This window comes from Budorcas taxicolor, chromosome 5, assembly GCF_023091745.1.
Source record: "Budorcas taxicolor isolate Tak-1 chromosome 5, Takin1.1, whole genome shotgun sequence".
Lineage (NCBI taxonomy): Eukaryota > Metazoa > Chordata > Mammalia > Artiodactyla > Bovidae > Budorcas > Budorcas taxicolor.
The window spans coordinates 151,516,651-151,539,179 of record NC_068914.1 but is presented as its reverse complement, the minus strand read 5'-3'; the positions used below and the strand labels follow the sequence as shown (position 1 = coordinate 151,539,179).

At 43.9% G+C, this 22,529-nt stretch overlaps 1 protein-coding gene across 4 annotated transcripts in view; it reads right to left on the bottom strand.

Annotated features, from left to right (window-relative positions):
- Positions 1–22,529, bottom strand: part of ERC1 (ELKS/RAB6-interacting/CAST family member 1) — a 269,744-nt gene that overhangs the window by 40,178 nt on the left and 207,037 nt on the right. For all 4 annotated transcript variants that reach the window (XM_052639804.1, XM_052639803.1, XM_052639806.1 and 1 more), the window contains one exon: positions 4,915–5,013. In XM_052639804.1, coding sequence (XP_052495764.1) covers positions 4,915–5,013 — 99 coding nt within the window. The remainder of the gene's footprint in view (positions 1–4,914; positions 5,014–22,529) is intronic.

Sequence of the window (22,529 nt, the reverse complement as noted above, 5' to 3'; positions counted from 1 at the left end):
AAAAAAAGAAATGAGAGAAGAGACGTTATAACTGATATTAAATACAAGAGTTATGAGGCTACTATGAACAATTACATTTCAATTACAAACTGGACAACCTAGAAACGAATTAATTCCTAGAAACATAAAACCTACCACATCTGTATCACAAAGAAACAGAAAGTGTGAACAGACCAATGGCAAGTAAGGGAAACTAAGCAGTAATTAACCTTTCAAGAAATAAAAGCTGAGGACTAGCTTGCTTCACTAGTGAATTCTAAGAAACATTTCAAGAAAAAGTCACACCAATCTTTTGAAAACTTTTCCCAAAAAATACAAGACCAGAGAACTCTTCCACATTTAGAAGATACCTAAACCAGAAAAAGATGTGGCAAGAAAAGAAAATGACGTGCCAATATCTCTGCTGAACACAGATGGAAAAGTTCTCAACAAAACGTTAGCAAACTAAATTCAACAACACATTAACAGGGACATTTGCCATGATCAAGTGGGGTTTATTCTAGGGATGCAAGGATGGTTCAACACCTGCATTGATGGTTGAAATCAGGCTGTGTGAAACACTACATGAACAATATGAAGGATCAAAGTCAATAGTCAAAATCATCTCAATAATGCAGAAGAAGCATTTGACAGAATAACAACCACTTACTAAAAAAAAAAAAAAAACCAACCAACTCTCAAGCAGAAAGAGAAGGAATTGGACAGACAGACAGTCTGCTCTCATGGATTTAAAGAATTAACATTGTTAAAATGTTCCTACTACCCAAAGCAATTTACAGATTCAATACAGTCCCTACCAAAATTCCAATGGTATTTTTCACAGAAATAGAGCAGAGAATTATAAAATTTGTATGAAACTGCATTGGGGCCTTTTAAGACTTCAAATGTGGTGGGGTCTGTAAATGTGTGAAAATGTGGTATACATGCAGCTGACCCTTTAACAATGCAGGGGTTAGGGGTAATGACCTTCTGCATGGTCAAAAACCCGTGTATAACCCAAGAGTCGGCCTTTCGTACCTGCGGTGCCTGTGTGTCCCTCACTCCGTATCTGTAGATTCAGCCAGTGGTGACGGGGCAGTACTGTAGTATTTACGATCGTAAAAATCCCATGCATAGGTGGACCTGTGCAGTTCAAACCTGTGCTGCTCAAGGGCCAACTGTACACACACACACCCCCCACCCCGAGTAATACTACTCAGCCATAAAAAAGAAGGAAATCCTGCCATTTGTGACCACACGGATGGACCTTGAGGCCATTATGCTTAGTGAAATGACTCAGAGAAAGACAAGCACTGCACAATCTCACTTACACATGGAATCTAAAAAAAAAAGCCAAAATCATAGATATAGGAACAGATCTGGTGGTTGCCCGTGGTGGGGTTTGGGGGTGGGTGAAATAGGTGAAGGGGGTCAAAAAGTGTAAACTTTCAGTTTAAGATGATAAACATGTCCTGAGGATATAAAGCACGGTGTGTTCAGTTAATAATACTCCACTGTATTATTTACATGTGTGCTCAGTCATGTCCGACTCTTTGCAATCCCATGGATTGTAGCCCTCCAGGCTCCCTTGTCCATGGGGATTCTCCAGGTAGGAATACTGGTGTGGATTCCTCCTCTAGGAGATGCCTTCCTCCAGGGAATCTTCCTGACCCAGGGACTGAACCCGCGCCACTTATGTTTCCTGCACTGGCAGGCAGGTTCTTTACCACTAGCGCCACCTGGGAAGTCCCACTTGCTAGGAGTCAGATTCTCCTGTGGGAGGAGACAGGGAGGATGGAGGCTCAGGACCTGTGGGCCCTGTTTCCTCTGACACCATCAGGTCGTCTTCTATGGCTGGAAAAAGGGTCAGCAATCCAAACCCAGCCCCCTTCCCACATGCGGGGAGGGGCGCCCTGCTCGGGCGGCACGGAAGCCCCTACGTTCTCCCACGACAGACAAGGCGGCTTCGCTCTAGGTGGGGCCTGATGATCTCCACCCGACTCCTGCACGACTGCCCCCGAGGCTCCACACTGACAATCCCGCCCCTCGTGGGGCACACTGTAGACCAAGAAAACCAGCGCGCTGACTCGCTCAACCTCAGCTCTGTTTGGCATGCAGCATTCCAGCCCCAGGAGCTTCCTGGCTGGCACTGTGTTTCAGCTTCTTCCACAGCCTCAGGGCAAAGCTACGTGGAAGGTTTCCCATCTTCACAATGCACGCTCCTTGCCATAACTTACCTCATCGTTCTCCTCGGTTGTGTCTGCCATGAGAGCTCTACACCACCCGTGTGATTTTAAAGGTGGAGGCGGGTAACACCGAGACACAGACTTCTCGGGGAGAACTGACCTCAGCAGAGTGAGATGGCCAACAAGCACGGGCAGTGAAACCAGGGGGTGCAGGGCCATCAGGATGTGTGAACTTATTCATCATCGTTATTATTTTTTCTAAGCAAAGGATTTCCTCAATCAAACCTCCAGGGCACCAGATCAAAGAGAGAGGCTGACACAGCTGGACCGCATTTTCTAGCCAATTGGCCGGTAAAGCAGAATCTAGACAGTGTCCTGGCAACTGTTTGACACGGCAGCAATCCACAGAGGAGGGGAGAGGAACTCTGGAGACTGACTCTTTATTCAAAAAGTCTTGTATGGCTTCTTCACTTCTCTTTAAGATAGTTTGGGAGCAATGTCCAAGCCCCAGGGGACTGTCCCAGGTGGGCACTGTGGAAGAAGCACTGATCCTGAGAATCCAGAGCGTTCTTCTATACACAGAAACTAAAGCTTTTAGTCCAAAGTGCAGGGTTGTTTTTTTTTTTAAAGACTAAATAGTATTAATTATCATAAAAAGTACATCCCAAACCTACTGGCAGAGTATCTGATTGATTTCTTCTATTTCCAGTTTGATGTGAGTCAATATAAACCTTACCAGGACACTGTTAAATCATGCCAGAGTGGGTAGTTTATAAATAAAATAACAACAGGAGAAATTTAGCTACATGCCCTGGAAGTTCTTCCAAAAATGTACAAAATGAAATGACAAAAATGACTATTAACATACAACAAGGAAAAAGAAAAAAAGCCACAGAACCCAAACCCCGCTATGTCACAAGCAAGCGATACACACGGGAACCAGGTGAGATGAGAAAGCAGGGAGCAAACCAAGGATTCAGTGAATTACAGAGAAACAGACGTGAAATGATTGTGTGGAAGGAAAAAAAAGTGAAGGAAGCAGAACACATTTCTGTAGCTCAGGAAAGCCGTTCTCACCGTTCTGAACAAAATGGCTGCACACTAAGAGCAAGTGGGGGCTACGCCCAGATGCCCTCCTCCTCATCCTACGGGGAGGACGCAGGGCCCAGAGCAGCGTGGGGATGAAAAAGAGCTGGTTAGGGTTTGAGACAGGTACACAGGCACGACGCAGCCGCCGAGGACGGCCCCTTGGCCCCCGACCCCCCACATCAAGCTTGGATTTGTCCTCGTTTGTCCCCGCACTCCCAACCTCCCCACTTCCTTGCCACGCTCTTGTCTACTGGGCAACATGACCAAGCTGGAGGCTTTTCTTTATTCTTCCTCCCCATTCCTGTTTACCTCCCGCTCCTCCCAGGCATCCAGTCCTGGTATTTTTTAGCAAAACCTGTTTCAAGGGAAGGCTGTAATCCTCACCCTACGTGTGTGCTCAGTTGCTCAGTCGTGTCTGACTCTGTGCGATCCCATGGACTGTAGCCTGGCAGGCTCCTCTGTCCATGGGGTTTCCTAGGCAAGGATATTGGAGTGGGTTGCCATGCCCTCCTCCAGGGGATCTTCCTGACCCAGGGATCAAACCCAAATCTCCTGCACTGCAGGCGGGTTCTTTACCACTGAGCCACCGGGGAAGCCCCCTAAAATCCTCATCCTACATAAACTGGCATAAACTTAGTTCCAGGTATCAAGAAACAGTCAGAGAAAAGCAAATGGCTTCTTGGCGAGGACAGATTGCTGCCACTGGGCAGACAGCTCTCTGCTTTGCCTACATTAAAGATTGCACTCTTTCCCTCTAAAGTATAAGCCGCCTCCATGGGCTTAGTGAATGTCATCATACAATGATTATAACCTTCTAAACCTTAGAAAAAAACGTGCATTTTCGATATTATTGTGCTTTCACGTGCAATGTTTCTTCTTCGTCTCCTAAGAGGGAGCTATGCTATCATCTGGAGGAGGGGCTTAGTGGGGGAGTGCCTCTGGACTCTTCGATCATATGGATGTAATTACTTAACTATTATTTTTCTCCCTCAGCTGTATATGTTAAGATTGAGTGTGATGGAGATGTTGAAATCTGATTTTTGGCAATGGGATATGAGGTAATCTGTTCACTGCTCTCCCCCATCCATCATATTCAAGATCTTGGGAGAGTTCCCTTCTTCCAGAACTGGCACTGGATATGGCTCCCTTCAGGCTGACTCAGTGCCTCCTCTGCACTCATGCGGAGCTGAAGGCAACAGTTTAAGGAGGATGTGGATGGAGAGGTCCACCAAGGAGACAGGAACGAAAAAACTAAGTTTCAACCTTTCCGTTTAAGAGGTGATGAGCAGAAATCTGCAGGCGAATACTGATTACTGCTACACCGAGTTGTGTGTGCCTCACTTAGCTTACATGCAAAGTTTTCTTTTTCTACTGAAGCAGGACAGACACAAATTAGTGAGTTTCTCTGAGAAGATGAATTTTTTTTCTCATCTCAATTTAAGGATTCTTTAGTGTTCCTTTCAAATCTGTTGGGTAACTCCTCTTAAAATACTCAGAATCAGGCACTACCTTCCTATACAGAAATGGACTCCATATTTAGAAAAAAAGTTTTCAGAAACTGATTATTTTTATTTTTCTAACTTGTTCCCCAGAGTCTGTAACACGCTACTACTGAATACATCAAAACAAAAGCACGCTGGTTTCTCAAAAGCAGCCTTACCTGGTCTGGGGAGGGTTTGTGATTGGTTTGACCGGAATGGGAGGATCTGAAGTGGTCGTCCTCGTAGTTGTCGGCCATTAACTTCATTCGATTCTGTGTCTAGGAGGAAACGATCCACAAGGTCAAGCTCAGGCAAAGTCTCTATGACACACTGTACAGTCACAAGCATCTTAAAAATGTGCCGAGAAAGGGCATAATGAATCCTGTCTGAAATAAATTGAACATAGGATTTCTGAGGATACTGGGTGGGGGGAAGCTCGGGCACAGCTACACACTGCACTGTGCCCCCTCAAAACCCATGCTGAGATCGTAAGCCTCACATGCCTCCCTGCGAATGGAGGCAGTCTTTGGGAGCTGATTAGGGTGAAGTGAGGTCATCAGGGTGGGGCCCTGATCTGATGGGGCTGTGGTCCTTCTAAGGGGGAAGGACACAGTGGGGAGGGGGCTTCCGAGGGCCAGGAGGAGGGCTCTCATGGGAACTGGGTCAGCTGGCACGCTGACTTTGGATTTCCCAGCCTCCAGGTGGGTGAGAAAACGAATTTCTGCTGTTGAAGTGACTCAGTCTGTGGGTATTCTGTTACAGCATCCCAAGCAGGCTAAGACAGGCACCTAAACTGGAATGGGAATTATGGACGGAAGAGTAATTTCCTTAAATTAAGCACTTTATGCAGTGCCTGTTTTTATTTTTTAAAATAAAGAGTGGATGACATCACACATGGGAGAGAACACTGTGACCCTATTTTTTCACTTCGTGCTGGGCAGGACCCATCTTGCCAGGTTACTGTGAGAGTTACTCATCCTTTTTAACAACTGTTCCATTTGGGGGAGATGTTATCTAACACAGAGACCATAATACCGGAGGAAAAGTTATCCGTATCTGTAAATGAATGATTATATACCGAGAAAAATCCAGAGAATCATCTGAAAAATGATTACAACTTAAAATAGAGTTCAGTAAGGTGATCGGACAGAAGCGACATATTAAAATTCAATGACATCACCATTTTCTTTATACCATCAATAAACAATTCAGGCTTTGGAAATGAGCTGAAGATTCTGAAATCCTTCTCTTTAGTCCAAAGACTGGAAGCAGATTATTCTCTCATGGCCTCTCCTCCAAGATCACCAGAATGGAGGAGGAGATTGGATTCTGTGTGGTTGGTTAACTTAAGGCCTAAGTGAATGTATGCACACACGCACACACACACACATACACACATCTATAAAACATTTTAGAGAATTTACTTTGCAGAGTAAGCAATTTAGAAAATCCACAGAACCCTGTGCATATGATCAAACAGCAATATTGTTAAAACTTGAGGTTCTGAAAGCATTAAAAATACATTTGCTAATGTTATATGATTCAAAAATGTTCACTGTAGATAATTTGAAACATACAGAGAAAAAAAATTACCCCTAAGTCCCTCTAACCAGTGATAATCATTGTTAATATTTACGTGAATCTGTTCAGTCTCTTTCCTATGAACATAAATAGTAGCATGTTCTGATTTAGCCTTTGCTTTTGCTATAATGCAGTATTTTTAAATTGTGATTATTGTGCAGTATATTTTGACATCTGGTAAAACATGTCCTTCTTCACCAATTCTGCTTTGTCAAAATCTGATTGGGTATCTTTAAAACATTTTCTTGGTAAATGTAAGACATTTTGTCTAGTTCTATAAAAAAGTTTGCAGAGATTTTTCTTTGGTACTTTTTTTCACATAATGATGCCTAAGCAGGGGCTTTAGAGCCAAACTGTCCAGGCCTGAATTCTAGTTCTGCTTTTACCAGCCAGCTCAGTTGGGCAAGCTGCTCACATGCTCTGAACCTCAGTTTCCTCTCCTTTAAAATGTGCATAGCAATACCTTCTCCCCATAAGACTGCTGTGAAGGTTAACCAACCGAGTTACTAACATAAGCTCTTACAAAGGCACCTGGCATAAAATCAATATCCAACTAATTTTAGCTATCCCCGTTATTACGAACATTCCATGTCATTAAATATTAACTCTAAAAAATCTACTCTTGAGAGTCCCTTGGACTGTAAGGAGATCAAACCAGTCAATCCTAAAGGAAATCAACACTGAATATTCTCTGGAAGGACTGTGAATTCACTGGAAGGATGCTGAGGCTCCAATACTTTGGCCATCTGATGTGAAGAGCTGGCTCACTGGGAAAGACGCTGATGCTGGGAAAGATTGAGGGCAGGAGGAGAAGGGGACAGCAGAGAATGAGATGGCTGGATGGCATCAACGACTCAATCGACATGAATCTGAACAAACTCCAGGAGATAGTGGAGGACAGGAAAGCCTGGTGTGCTGCAGTCCATGAGGCCCACAGAGTCAGACACGACTAAGCGACTGAATGACAAACTCTAATTTTAACCGGCTGCACAGTGTTCAGTTGAATGGATGCTTAATGAGCCCCATACTGTTGGGCACTTGGGCTCTGTAGATTTTTACCGAAAAACATATACATACATTTGCAGCCAATTCCTCCCTCCAGGATATAATGACAGCAGAGAAAATCCTTATCAAAAAATTGTCTGTGATATCAAATTTCTGAGACGACTTGGAGTGGCCTTGAAAACACGCAGGGGAATGTTTCTCACATCACGTGGTGCTGCGTGACCGATGGAGAACCTTCTGCAATGAGGGAGGGAAGAGCAAAGGGCAGGGGCACACCAGAAACACGTCCACGTCAACTTTAAGAGGAACGTGCGGCAGAAGTACACTTGAACAGTTATTATCTTAGAACGTGACACACAATCTTGAAGGCCTGATACCCAGCACAAGTTTAGGAACTTAGCGAAGAACTGATAAAGCACACACACAAATCCCCTTTCAGGGCAGGATGTATCTCAAGTATCTCTGAGGCATGAGGCTGAAAGCCTCCAAGAAGAACTGATAGCTAAGACCAAAGGTTACTTATTTCGTGTAAGCGAATGAAGTAGATACAAGAACGAATCCATTTCTGAAAGACCTGAGGTGTATCCAAGTTGATCCAGGGTTCCCAGGCCTAAGGTTCATTAATTTGGTGTGAAGTCTGTTCCCTGCACAGACAGAGGCTGAGCGCTTAGCACCCGATAGCTCACAGTAGTAGATGTTATACAGACCCTGTAAATGACACTGTTCTCAAGGAGCTCTTGTACCGCTCTTCTTAAGATAAGCCAGCAAGCATGAAAGGTGCTTTATAGCCAAATATCTTCCCTTCTGAACCATGCCACGTGCCTGTGCAGACAGCTGGACTCCCTTGGTCCCCTCACATGAAGGATAAGATTGTTTGAAGGAGTAAAGAAAAAAAAAGATGGGAAGAAACTTGCTGAAATAAACTTTGTAAGCCATAAACGTGCACCTCAGTATAGTTACACATACCCGTTCAGGGAATTCGCTGGTAGCTCAGTAAAAAATCTGCCTGCAGTGCAGGAGACCTGGGTTCAATTCCTGGGCTAGGAAGATCCTCTGGAGAAGGGAATGGCAACCCTCTCCAGTATCCTTGCCTGGAGAATTCCATGGACAGAGGAGCCTGGCGGGCTACAGCCCATGGAGTCACAAGAGTCAGACATGACTGAGTGACTAAGCCGCCACCACCACCCTCCCAGAGGAAAAGGAGCTCCTTGTTTAGACTGCTAAGCTTTTCTTCTGAGACCGAGATATTAGTGCTCAGATACGGCAGTTCAGAAATGACACTTCACAGAAAAATATTTTAGTTAGGCTCAGAAACAGTGTATGTTGGTGATCCAAACCCAGGTACTAAAAAATGTTTGAATTCTGATCCGTTATTTGGTTGTTCACTAATCTTTGCTTTTTGGCTTCTGAGAATGCTATTAACCTACCTAAATGAGCTTTAGAGAGAATAATACTTAGAAATATTCTGAGATATTTTAGAAAACATATAAGTAAAACTTAACCTTACTAATTAGCGTTATATCCAATTATAATTATCTTAAAGAAAGCAATAAAATGATTTCTGCCTACATTTGTTGAACCTTGGAAATCGTTTTATTAACATTATACTGAATTTCAGTTAACTTTGTTATATTGGTATTTGATATATAAAATGAAAAAAGCATCATCTCCATTATTTTCAGGTGGGTCAGACACAGCATTGGTGATAAATTTTACAAAATTTCAACAAATTACCTTTGAGCTTTATTTTAAACTTCATTACATGACAAAGTATAAATTAGTTGTTATTCTTTTTAAATTTAATTTTGACTGTGCTGGGTCTTCACTGCTGCAACGTCCTTCTCTAGTTACAGTGTGTTGGCCTTTCATTACAGTGGCTTCTCTTCTCGCGGAGCCGGGCTCAAGAGTGTGTGGGCCCAGCAGCTGCAGCTCCTGGGCTCTCGAGCACAGGCTCAGTACTTGCGCACGGGCTTAGCTGCTCCGTGGCATGTGAGATCCTCCTGGACCAAGGATCAAACCAGTGTCTCCTGCACTGGCAGGTGGATTCTTTACCACTGAGCCACCAGGGAAGTCCTGTGAATTATTCTTGAGTTGTTCATTTATCTTTCTAGCTGGGAAAGTTCCTCTTCCACTGGTTGGACAGCTCTGGGGGGGCTCCCTTGGAACAGTGTGGGAGGCAGAGGACAAGAGCCGGATCAGGAGAGAGAACTGTGCTGAATTCACCCCAACAGCTGTCACTGTCAGACTGCCTTCACACACTATTTTATTTTCTCAACTAGAGGGCAAGCTCTAGAATAGAAAAATGTGCTTCCTACTGATTTTAAGATCTTTTTTCTTTTTGATGTGGACCATTTTTAAAGCCTTTAGTGAATCTGGTATAGCATGGCTTCTGTTGTTTACCTTCTGGCTTTTTGGCCATGGAGCATGTGGGATCCCAACTCCCTGACCAGGGATGGAACCTGCACCCCTGTGTTGGGAGGTGAAGTCTTAACCCCTGAACCAGCAGGGAAGTCCCCCAACCAATCCTGTTTTGCTTTTTAGAGAAACAAGTTTGGTAGTTTAATCGTGGTCCTGGTTAGGATCACAATGGGAAAGGAGAACCATCCTGCGCATTTTCTACGTGGCAGACTTTGTGTCCTTGGACGTGACATCACTCCTGCATTCTGGCAAATATGCGCCAAGCTCGTCTTGTCTGTCCATTTCTTGCTCCAGATCTAGAATCAGCCATTTTACTGAAGAGCTCACTTGGTCAGCAGGACATCAGCGGGTCAGGATGCTCAGGGCTGCAGGATTATTGCTGCTTCCAGGCTGTTTCAGTTCAAAGCTGGGAAACACTTTTTTGTAATGATGAAGATTATGAATAAACAGTAATATTTCCAATTTAGATTTAAGAGTCTAGATCTGACCCTTAAAGAATAAGTTTTTATTCAACCTCTTTGATTTTATACTTTATATATCCTTTTTCCTCTCAAGCTGAAAAACCTTGGTTCCTTACAATAATGATGTGATTAGCTTTTATTGGCTTTATCCATCAGAATGATTCTTTGAAAATACCAATACCAATGTAACCACTATCAATATGCCTTCAGGATGAGCTTTAAAATTTCTTTGCATTATTTTTCTTCTCACTGGCGAGTATCTTACTGAGAATGTACAGAGAAAGATCTGTAATATATACAGTTAGCTGAAATAATCCTAGGCTCTATGTGGCTATGTCAACAATTTAACAAATATCTAGATTCATCTGTTTACAAAGCTCAAGAATTGCTTTCCCCACTTTCTGATATGATTTTATTTTTATTTATGTAAAACATCCATATGATTCTAGGGTCAAAACTATATATATAAAACTAGGTCCCTTCAGAGAAGACTTGCTTTCAACCCTGCTTCTCCATTCTGTTTATTTCCTCTTTTCATAGGAAATGTTGGAGGTAAATTTTAAATTCATCTTTAAATCTTTATGTACTGTAAGCAAGCATACACTCTCACAAACATTTCTGCAATCACCCAACTTCCTCATATGAAAAGTTGGACTTCTCTGCTGGTCCAGTGGCTAAGACTCTTGTGTTCCTAGTGCAGGGGGCCTAGGTCCCACCCTAATCAGGGAACTACAAGTGAACTACATCCCAGGAGCTGCAAGTAAGACACAGAATGGCCAAACAAATAATATTCTTAAAAGTAGAATATTAAATACACTATTCTGCATCTTGCTTCTTCATTTACCAATGTATTCTAGAAACGGCTCCATCTCTCCCTCCATTCTGTCAGATGTACTGTAACTGATTCAACCAGCACCCACTGCTGGACACCTGGGTTATCTCCACTCTGCTGCTACTACAATCAAACACTGTAGCAAACACCACAGTAGCACATGCCGAGTTACTCTGTGTAATGTTATTCTGTTAATTGTGAAAATGTATCTGTACTTCAGGTAGGAACTTCCCACACCCAGTGGTACTCTAAATCTGCTGGAAATTCTGGCATCTTACTGGGGACCTGGGGATCCTTCCCAGGGTCACAGCAGAGGAAAGTTTTTCTCATTCACTGGCAGTAAAAGTTTGGCTGAATTGGCGTTGCTTTCCTTCCCCTTGAACAGCGCTCCTCTGATGTCCCAGCGCCGGCAGAGGTTCAGTTTCAGCTCCTGGTTCACGTCATCGTCATGTTCCATCTCCATTCGCCGTGCGGACACTAAAACCCAGCCCGACCTGAACTGGTCACAGCTGGTCACCCTAGGGCTGCTGCTGCTTTTGTGCACACTGTCTTTGCTTCTGACACCTTCCTCTTCTGCCAATAAGTTCAATCACACATCACAGACTCTGAGAGGGGGTTAATGCTTATCCAGTATCTTTAGGTTGGGAACAAAAAGCATTTCAGATTCTCTGAATCTGTCAGATTCTAATAACCCGTCTGCATGTCTCTTCTTCCCATGGACTGAGTCTGTGAGGACTGGGACAAGCTCTCCAGCCACGTGTCAACCCAGTGCCTAGTAAAATCGCTAGTACGTGTGTGTGTGTACACACATATGTATCTATATAGTCCTTTTAACACGTTTGTCAAATTCAAGAATCTATTTTCTAAGGTTGGTGCATTTGGGATGGTATTTTATTATTCTTCCAGCAATGAGTTTTATATTTTGAAAGCTTTTTCTATGAAATTATCTTTATTAAATAATGCTGTTTTCCCATTTGTATTAATTAAAAATAGACATGCTTACCAAACAGAATTTCTCAAAACTATGAAAAATCCAGCATTATTACCACAATGAGTTGTCTCAGCCAAAAGAAAATGGACATCTTAACTAACCAGCGAAGTTTTATCTCAAATAAAAACATAACTGCTGTTACTTATAATAGCTTCAAAAAGAACCCCAGAATCCAGGCACTCTGGTTTTCCTAGCGTCACAAAGTTCTTTCCTTTGATTTCCTCATATACAAATTGATTTATGTAAGAAAAAGGAGAACTTTTGATTACGGATATTCGGGTATTTGTTTTGGTATTCAGGGGATTTTTTTTCTTAAGGTTTCATGTAATCTTCCTCTCTCATCTATAGGGTATTCTTGGATATGTCACCATTTATGGCTTTAGGTTCATAGGATGTCTGTTCTTTCAACATATTCTGTGTTTCCTACCAAAACCCTACTTTTTTCCCCACTCTTGGTAGAAAGCAAAGAAAACAAACACAGTAAACTTTCTACTTGCCTTTTTAAAAAAATAATAAAGGAGCCTAGGTTTTCTCATCTTATTATAATATAATCATTCCTTAGTTCTCAGAAAGGTTTGTGTGGGTCTCCTTGCTTCCCCAACAGACAATCACATATTCCTTTCTCCTTAGCCACAAGAAAGTATTTATTTATCTTAATACATAGTCCTGCTTATTAGGTATGTCTAACTCTTTCCTGTATGCCATGCAGACTTTAACTTTGAACTCTGGAGGGACAGCAGCCTATACTTTTTCTTTTTCAATGAATATTAACATGAAGATAAAGCTATATCCAGTGTTTACAAATTAAAAGATACTTTGTAAGAATTTCTAAGTTTTGAGCGCTGCCCTGTTTCTGGCAGGGCCGTGGTGTGGAACTGCAGTACACCAAGGTAAAAACTCAGAGCCAGATCCACAAAGCCACAGAGTTCCAGGAATGAAATAGCTTGTAGACCAACTTGCTAAACTGACCCAAACCAGTGTCTGAAATGAGACTGTTTTAAAACAAAGTGTGATTGAAACTTTATTCCTGATCACTGCCTCACTTTCTAGCACACACTTTTCATCTTTGCAGTAAACCTGAAGCAACCCTATTTGAGTTTTAAGGTTACCAGCAGCATTTCTTCCAGCTGTGGGTGTCTTTAAAGAAACAGAAGCCCCACACTTTGCAAAATATTTAAGGGAATGCTAGCCAGATACAGTGAGACTCACCATCACATCTAAGGAAAGAAGATAATGTAGGCAGGTGTTTTCTGTTATTCTAGAAACCAGTGAACAAAGGCCAGGGTTCAAGAGCATCTACCATAGAGTTATGTCTACGGATCAGGCCATCTGGGTGGCTAAGCACACACAGTTAAAATTTTAGATATGGGGGCCACAAAAAAAGAGAAGTGACACTACATTCCTTCACATGTAACAGAAAAGACAGATCCCCTCCATTAAAAAAAAATCTCAGATGGTATCAAACAGAATCTTAAAAAAATCATTTTCCCAAACCACAGGTATCAATTACAGTGCACCTTAACCCAACAATTTTGTGCTGCAAAGCAGAAAAGTTAGTATTCTCCCTTCAAAAAGACACCCTTTCCTTTAGTAAACACATTTATTTAATGCTTTTCATTAAAAACAAAAAAAGCATTTCCCTGAGAAACAGCCAAGCAGTCAACGGGGTAATCTTCAAAAATTCTAAGCACTTTAAACACACATACACATACAAGATAAAAGATGCATTTTAGATAAGAAGGATCAAAATTCTTGAAGCGAGAAGTTCTGAGGGAATTTTATGCTTTCTTTTTACAAAACCATGGTCCGTGTGTGGAAAAGGAACGAATGGAACTGACTCAGAGTTAACTATAAATCGTACACTCATGTGCACGTACACTAACCTTCAAACAAACCTGGGGATGCGAACGCATTCGGGTTCTTAATGGAAACCACCCACACTGAGAGCAACTGACATACGGCCAGACCCTCAGCTCCAGCTTGTCTTCCTGTCTGAGACCTCACCACGAAAGGATTTCTCTGTACCTGTGCGCTCTCACAAACTTTTATACATGCTTAAGTTGTTGGAATCAACAAACACTGACCAACTCATTCTAGGTATCTTCTCTAGTCTCCAAACTTACTTTTGTGTGTGTGTATGTGCGAAATTGAGCTAAACAGCTTTTTAGTCTTTTGTGTAAAGGAAAATAACCCTGACATTTATTAAAATCAGGCCTTTCTTTAAAAAAAAAAATCTTAATTTGAAAAAGTATTGATCTCGTATACTTAAAGCTGTAGAAATACTTCACTGATCATTTCAATAAACTTAAGTATTTGAAAAACTTTGATTTCTAGAAATAAACAAGAAGTACCGGGCATAGACTGACTCTAATAAGGAATGAATTATCATTAAGGATCATTTAAAAGGAATTAGTGGCTGAATAAATTAGTGAAACTGGACAGCAAACCAGTCAATCCTAAAGGAAAACTCATTGAAAATTCATTGGAAGGACTGATGCTCAAGCTTCAATACTTTGGCCACCTGATGAGAAGAGCTGACCCATTGGAAAAGACCCTGATGCTGGGAAAGACTGAGGGCAGGAGGAGAAGGGGGCAACAAAAGATGAGATGGTTGGATGGATCAATGGACATGAGTCTGAGCAAATTCTGGGAGATGGTGAAGGACAGGGAGACTGATGTGCTGCAGCCCATGGGGTTGCAAAGAGTCAGACACGACTTAGTGAATGAATAAAAAGACAGCAAAACACACCTGTGACTAGAGGCATCATTTTCTGAAACACGTCAGTAAGATACTGGGGCTGGGGGACAGAGTAAACATGAAGAGGAGGTTTACACAGGATCCAGAGTCACACAGCGTGAAACTCCAAACATCTAGGAGTCAATAAAAGAGTACACATAAAAGTAAGAACCAGCAACGAGCTGGTTCTCGAACTGAACGAGCAAAGACAACTGTGGTTAAAGGCACGGGGGACTGGAAAACCTTCTTGTTTCCAACAGACGGAGGCATTTGGGAGCAGCTGATCAGTGACCACAGCTGGGCTGTGAGGGGTCAGAAGAAGTCGGAAGGCCTGCCATGGAGCACCTCTCTTCCACCAGCAAGCCCTGGTTCATTTCCTCCCAGTCCTGGAACAGACTAGGAACTCGGGCAGGGGTGTGGGGACTAGGAGATGGGGCCTGCATGTGTCCGAAGGTGACCCAACTCTTAGCTGCAGCTTCCAGGACATTCTGGGTCAGAAAAGCCTATCCAGTTCACATCTCTGCAGCCACATCACTACGGGTACCTGTGTCTGCAACCAGGTTCATCTAATCACCCCAAACTGTAGCTCTATTTTGGTGGTAGTCACACCCGAGGACCAAAGTCACCCCTGGAATGCCTACACCTGTGCGTGTAGGTTTCATTTTCTTAAATCATGTAGAAAACAAAACCTACAGTTACAAAACACTGTTACAACAATACTAGCTTTTATAATTGCCCAAGTATTTACCTCTGTTGAGGTCTTTATTTCTCCATGCCAGTTTCAGACTACTGTCTGGTGTCTTTTCATCTCACCTTGCAGGAAGCCCGTCAGCATTTCCTGTTGGGCAGATCTAATGGTCCTGATCTCCTGCAGCTTTTGCCTAACTCAGAATGTCTTAATTTCTCCCTCATTTTTCAAGGATAGTTCTACTGGATATAGGATTCTTGGTTTTTTTTTTAGCTCTCTGAATATATCAGTCTCCCCAGAGAAGTCTTCACCTTCTGGCTTCTAAAGATTCTGATGAGAAATCTGCTGAAAACCCTACTGAGGATCCCTTGTATGTGATGATTTCTCTCCTCATCTTTTGAAAGTCTGACTATAATGTGCCTCATTTTGAATTCACCTAACTTGGAATTTGCTGTCTTTCAGCAAATATGGGACGTCTTCACCAGTATGTCTTCAGATATTCTCCCCGCCCCTTCCCGCCCTCTCCTCCTTCCCATGATGTGCATGCTGGTCCACATGCTGCTGCCCCAGGGGTCTCCAGGCTCTGTTCACTTTTCTTAAGTCATTTTTCTTTCTGTTCCTCAGCCCTGATAATTCCCATTATCCTATCCTCAAGTGCACAGATCCTTCTGCCTGCTCAAATTTGCTCTGAACCCCTCTAAGTGAATTTTTCATTTTGGCTAGTGTACTTTTCAGCTCCAGAATTTCTTTTTTGGTTTCTCTTTAGATTTTCTCTCTTTGCTATTTCCACTGTTGCACACACCATTTTCTTGACACACCCATTCCATTTCTCTGCTCATGTACATATATGATATGATAGTAACAGTATTTTATTACCAGAGTTATTTGTGATGGTAATTTAGGGTTTTAAGCACATAGCTTTTCAAATCTGGCTGCTTAAGAATCAGTCTATCTGATTTCAGATACTGAGTTCTCAATTAGACTTCTCTCTCATTCAGTCAACAATTTCTAAAATAATTGTTGAAATGAGAACATATCTTTTGATATAAGGTGGGGAAGAGATTTTGGCTTGTTCAGATTCTAAATTTTTCAGACTGAGCACAGTCCTGTATGCAAATTTTTCACTGTAACTTAGGAAAGAATTTACTAAAGTGCTATTTATCAGGAGACAGAATTCCTGGGTTATTATTGATATAGCTAAATGCTACTGAGTGGCTCAGATGTAAAGAATCTGCCTGCAATGCAGGAGACTTGGGTTTGATCCCTGAGTCAAGAAGATTCCCCGGAGAAGGAAATGGCAACCCATTCCAGTATACTTGCCTGAAGAATTCCATTGACAGAGGAGCCTGGTGGGCTATAGTTCATGGGGTCGCAGAGTTGGACATGACTGAGTAACTAATACACACAAAGGATACTGAAATCTCTAACCGAAAGCCTGTGATGATGGCAACACATTTTGGTGTAGCAATCATCAATGCTGGCAGCGGAGTGACATGGTCTGTTCTGAATCCTAGCTCCATCGCTTACTAGCCATGTGACTCTGGGCAAATTTCTCGCTCTCTCAGCATCTCCTCTGTACAAAAAGGATAACTGTACTTCACAGGGTGGTTTCTGTGTAATTATATGACTTAATTAGTGTGAAGCACTCAAAACAAGCTTCAACTCAATAAATTTGGATATTCGTATCTGTGAATGTTTTTTCAAGAAAGCCAGACAGTAGTACAGATAGTTTAATTTGGTCGTGTGGGCTGTCCATGGAAGGGTGCTCTGTGATGGTTAATGCTACAGTTTATCTACCATCACTCCTCTTGTTTCCTTGACTACAAGTATCAGTTAATTCCATATTCACTTTTAATAAGTATTCACATTCTTTCAAAGAGACCAAAAGAGGCAGCAGGAACAGATTCTGTGGAGCATACTGATCTGATTCCTACCAAGAGAAGCTGAGTGGGAGAAAGGTGAATCACCCTGAACCTGTCTTCTTACTCACGCTTAATGAGATCCTCAGACCAAGGTCAAGGGGCTCAGGAAGCAGCTATAAATCATGCCACCTGACAGACAGCGAGGGGGCAGGAACGGGAGGGGCACGTGCAGAGGGGCAGGAAATCGAGGCTGATTTATTTGCATTGAGACGATTCAGGAGGGATCAGAAAGATTTATAAATTCCCCGCGGCATCACAGAAGGCAGCAGTCTGACAACAGGAACGGCGAGCAAGATGTGATGCTCGAAACGAGGGGAAGAGAGGGTCTTATCAAATTCTGTGAAGAGTCTGCCTACATCTGGAACTGATGACAAAAGAGACGGAACAGATGGAAGGAAGGAGCCTGGGAGGAATTCAGATTTCCCTGTGTCTCCCAGACTCTGGATTCCACCGAACTCCAGGCAGGCAGAACTCATCAAAATGGGATCCGTTTCTTTGTAGGATACGAAAAAGGTTTCAGGGGGATAGTGAGTAACCAGGATTTTTTTTCAAACTTTAAAATGCAATATTTACTACTTTCGTAAGATGAGCAAATGTCTATAGACAGTTTTAAACAATCCTTACATATGTGTTCCCTTATGCTTTACAACTGCTTCTTTTAAAACTGTTCCTAACATCAGCAGTTAGCAGATAATATAGCTACAGGTAAATACACTGACTTGCCAAAAATTGGAAAATATAGACTCTAGACCTCAAAATCAATTTTACCTATCCTTCCAACATTACAGATGAGGAAGAGAAGACCCAGAGAGGCTAAGTGAGGAAGTTTGTGACTTGATTCGTTAAGAAAACCAAAAGAATAAACTTGTGGCCAACACTTAGATATCAAGAGATTTATAAATGAAGGGGGTCAAAGAGTAGACACTTCCAGTTATTAAATCCTGGGGCTGTGATGTTGAGCATGGTGATAATGGTAACAACACTGCACTGCGTATTTGAAAGCTGTTGAGAGTCAAGATCTTAAAAGTTTTTATCACAAGAAAAAAAAAAAAGTGGTGATAGATGTACACTGACCACCATACATACATAGATACAATTATGTTGCACCCTGAAAACTAATATGATGGTGTGTGTTACAAAAGAGGTTCACATACGTGGATTCTCGGTGTGGGGGGAATGGGCGCTTGTGTATGCAAGACAGGGGGCTCATGTCTTGCACGGTCACAACGAGTTGGAGGTAGATGAAAAGCAGAAACACAGACACAGATGTAGAGAACAAACGTAGGGGCACCAAGAGGGGCAGTGGGGTGTGTGTGGGGGATGAATTTGGAGATTGGGATTGACACAAATACACTATTATACATAAAACAGAGAACCAATAACGAGAACCTACTATACAGCTCAGGGAACTCCACTCAGGCTCCTTGGTGACATGAATGGGAAGGAAATACAAAAAAGAGGAGATACGTGGATACACATAGCTGATTCACTTTGCTGTACAGCAGAAACTAACACAGCGCTGTAGAGCAAATGTACTCCAACAAAAAATGAAATAACGCGCCTGCCTCCCGGGACAGCTTTTGCCCAAGAGGGGACAAACGTGTGAGTGAAAATAAGCAAAGGCTGGCTTTCCGAAAGGTAAGGAACTGATTCCATGGCTAGGAAATTCCAAACTACAAAGATGAGTCTTGAAGTGAAGATTAAAGCAGAGATTAAGCTGAGGAAGTAGGAGGCCATTCCAGCAGGGAGGACGGGGAACGGAAAACGCTTTGCATCCAGTTCCTTTCAAATAAATCTGGATGCTGTTGGCAGGAAACGTGGAGCCGATCCTAATGTTTGTGGTGGTTTAGGGGAAGAAATATGTATACTGAAGACTTAATATGTAAGAATCTAGGACTGAACGGAGGCAGGATAATTCAAACGAGATGAGCACATTTATCTGACCAAGTCAGTACAGGCAGTTGAGTCATGAAGCAGGGATTGATCAGTAATTGTCTGTCAACTTCTGGACACAGTATATCCTAACCAGACAGGTTCCACTCGCCATAGAAGGGATAAGGGCACACAGGACAGCTGGGAGCGTGGCTCGTGGACACGGCAGGTACAGGACGGAGCCAGGAGGCCAGGGCCGCACACAGAGGAGGCTCCCCCGGCCACGCCGGACACCGTGTCCTCCAAGGAATGACCGCCCTGGCCAAGCACCTGACTTCGGTGACACGTGGGGAGTGGACACACGGACGGTCCCTAGGCTGGCCTCGTCATCAGGGGGCGGCGCTGGGCAAGAGGGACACGTGTCCAGAGCGGCTGCTACAGCACTCGAGCTACCTCTGCACTCGCTGCTTTCCTTCTTTCTTTGCCCACTGACATTGTGGCTTTAACTGTTTCTGTTCTTGTCATAGGAAGAAAAACCATTTTATTGTTCTCCCTTCAACATTAGAGGTCACTTAAAAAATTAATTAATTTTAATTGGAGGATAATTTCTTTACAATATTCTGGTGGTTTTCGCGATATGTTGACGTGAATCACCCACACGAGCACATGTGTCCCCCCATCCTGAATCTCCCTCCCACCGCCCTCCCCATCCCATCCCTCTGGGCTGTGCCAGAGCACCGACTTTGCGTACCCTGCTTCACGCATCGAACTCACACTGGTCATCTATTTCACATATGGTAATATACATGTTTCAAAGCTATTCTCTCAAATCATTCCACCCTCCCCTTCTCCCACAGAGTCCAAAAGCTTGTTCATTACATCTGTGTCTCTTGCTGTCTTGCGTATAGGGTTGTGGTTACCATCTTTCTAAATTCCATATATATGGCATTAATATACCATATTGGTGTTTCTCTTCCTGACTTACTTCACTCCGTATAATAGGCTCCAGTTTTGTCTATAGAGGTCACCTTTTTTTTTTAAAAAAAACATTATTTATTAATTGTGTTGGGTCTTAGTTGCAGCGCTCAGGCATAGCTGCCCCAGGGCATGTGGGATCTTAGTTCCCGAACCAGGGGTGGAACTTGTGTCCCCTGCACTGGAAGGGGGAGTCTAAACTACTGGACTGCAGGGAAGTCGCTAGATGTCCCTTTTAAGCTAGTTTAACACTCAGATGAACGGGCTTTCCCAGCTGCTCCAGAGCTGGTGGCCAGGGCCCAACACTGGGGACAACAGAGCGCTCAGTAAGGTCGCGTCCCAGACAGAGCCCACTCAGGGGCACTGCTGTCCGCTAGGTCTTCCCTGGGCACACACCTCTGGCCTGACACTGGTGTGAGTGATGCTGAGTCTGGCAGAAGGAATCTTGATGTCACGAGGAACAAACAGTCACGCACGAGGGCCCTGTGCTCAGAGAGTTCAGCCCTAAGTCCTGGTGTCTTTGGTCCTGAGGATGGGGGGTGAGTGAGGGAAAGGGGACGAGCACATACGCAGGGATCAGACCTGCTGATCTGACGAGGAGCAAGGTCCTGAACACAGAGGAAGAGGGAGACAGGCTGCTGAGGACACACCTGTCCGCCGCCACAGGCCCTCTTGGGGCAGAGGTGGCAGGAGACCAGCAGGCTCTGCTGTGATGGCTCATCTGCTTTCTGAGGTTACTGCGGTCTTCCCTAGAGCTGAGCAGACACCTGGAATCACACAGCACGTGTTTCTCCAGGTCTCGGTGTTTCTGAGCCATGCCCCCCCGTCACGTGTGTTCCTGTCCAGGGCTGAGCAGTGTCTCACGCAGGAAGACACGGCTATCTGCTGCTCAGTCACTGCTCATGTGGCCAGCCCACAACGACCCTGATGCTGTAAGGCAGGTGGAAGTGGTCACTAGGATGAGGGGGTGGTGGTGGCCCCACTGAGGCGGGTTCTAAAGTCCTGGCTGCTCTCTCCCCTCCCTGGATCACTTGCCTAAGGGGGAGCTGGCCCCACATACTGGGCCACCCCACAGAGGAGCCCAAATGCAGCAGGGCCCAGGGCCCTGGGAGTAACTCTGGGAGGGAGCCCTGTGGCCCCAGCCAGGAGCCAGGGTAAGTGCAGGCCTGGCCAAGAGCGGGACTGCACGCTCACGGGGGTCCGAGTGAGAACGGCCAGCCTGGCCCGGTATCCTGGGCCTGCGTGGTGGCTGTCAGAGCCCTCAGCTCTGCCCGATGAAGCCACAAGTTGGGGGAGCACCATGAAGCTGGCCCACGTGTCACAGCAGCTCTCTGGGACAGGTCACCTGGTAACCAGGTGGTGGGCACAACTTGGTAACAGACGGTTACTTAACGCATGACTCACTGAATTCAGATGCTTTTCCATGCTGGACCTATTGGAAACACTTGGGGCAACAGTAAAGTACCCCTTTTCCATTGAGAACTTAAAGAGATCAGGGAAATTAAGCAGCCTTGTAATGCTCAACAAGTAAAACACACACAACGTAACAGAAAACTAGAAAGGATGCTTATGGAAATAGCCGACTGAAGAGGACAGGGTCTCAAACTTCTGAAAGGGCCGTGTGGGCAGCCAGCGGGGAGGGATGCAAGGAAGGAGAGTGAAAACCACTGAGAAAAGACTGCAGGGACAGAAGGTGATGTTTGGCCTGGGACAGCAAACCAGAAAGCCAGAGACCCAAGCAAGCTTGGGCATCAGCTCGCTTTCCCTGGGGGAAGACACCTTTCTGCAGGACACACACCGGGACACCTCAGCTTACCACGCAGCTGTGCGGGACGCACTGCTCCTCTGGAGATCTTGTTTCTCTCGAGCGACACTAACTGATCTCCACTAGCTGTCCCCTGATGAATGGGGGCGGGGGTGAATACAGTATAGACATACAAATACAGGGCAGCTCACTTGAATTTTCTGCGGCCATTGCAGAAGTACAGGCGTGTTATCTACCACCCCTCAGACTCCTCAGTCAGCTGAGCAGGCTCATTCATTTGAAATTCTTCTACTGAGTGTAACAGAAACTGATCATTTGTTCAGAAAATATGACATAAGGACCAATTAGAATTAATCATGGCTCTTAAAATGAGACAGAATGAGCAATGTGGGACTGAGTGACAAAGTGGTATTTTCTTTGCTCAGTTTTCTCGTGTACTATGAAAGAAGTCTTCTTTTTTTTTTTTTTTTTGGTCAAACTAGGTGATCTGAAAATGCTTATGTGGCAGAATTCTTAGAAATGCTGAATAAAATAGGTGAACCTTCCA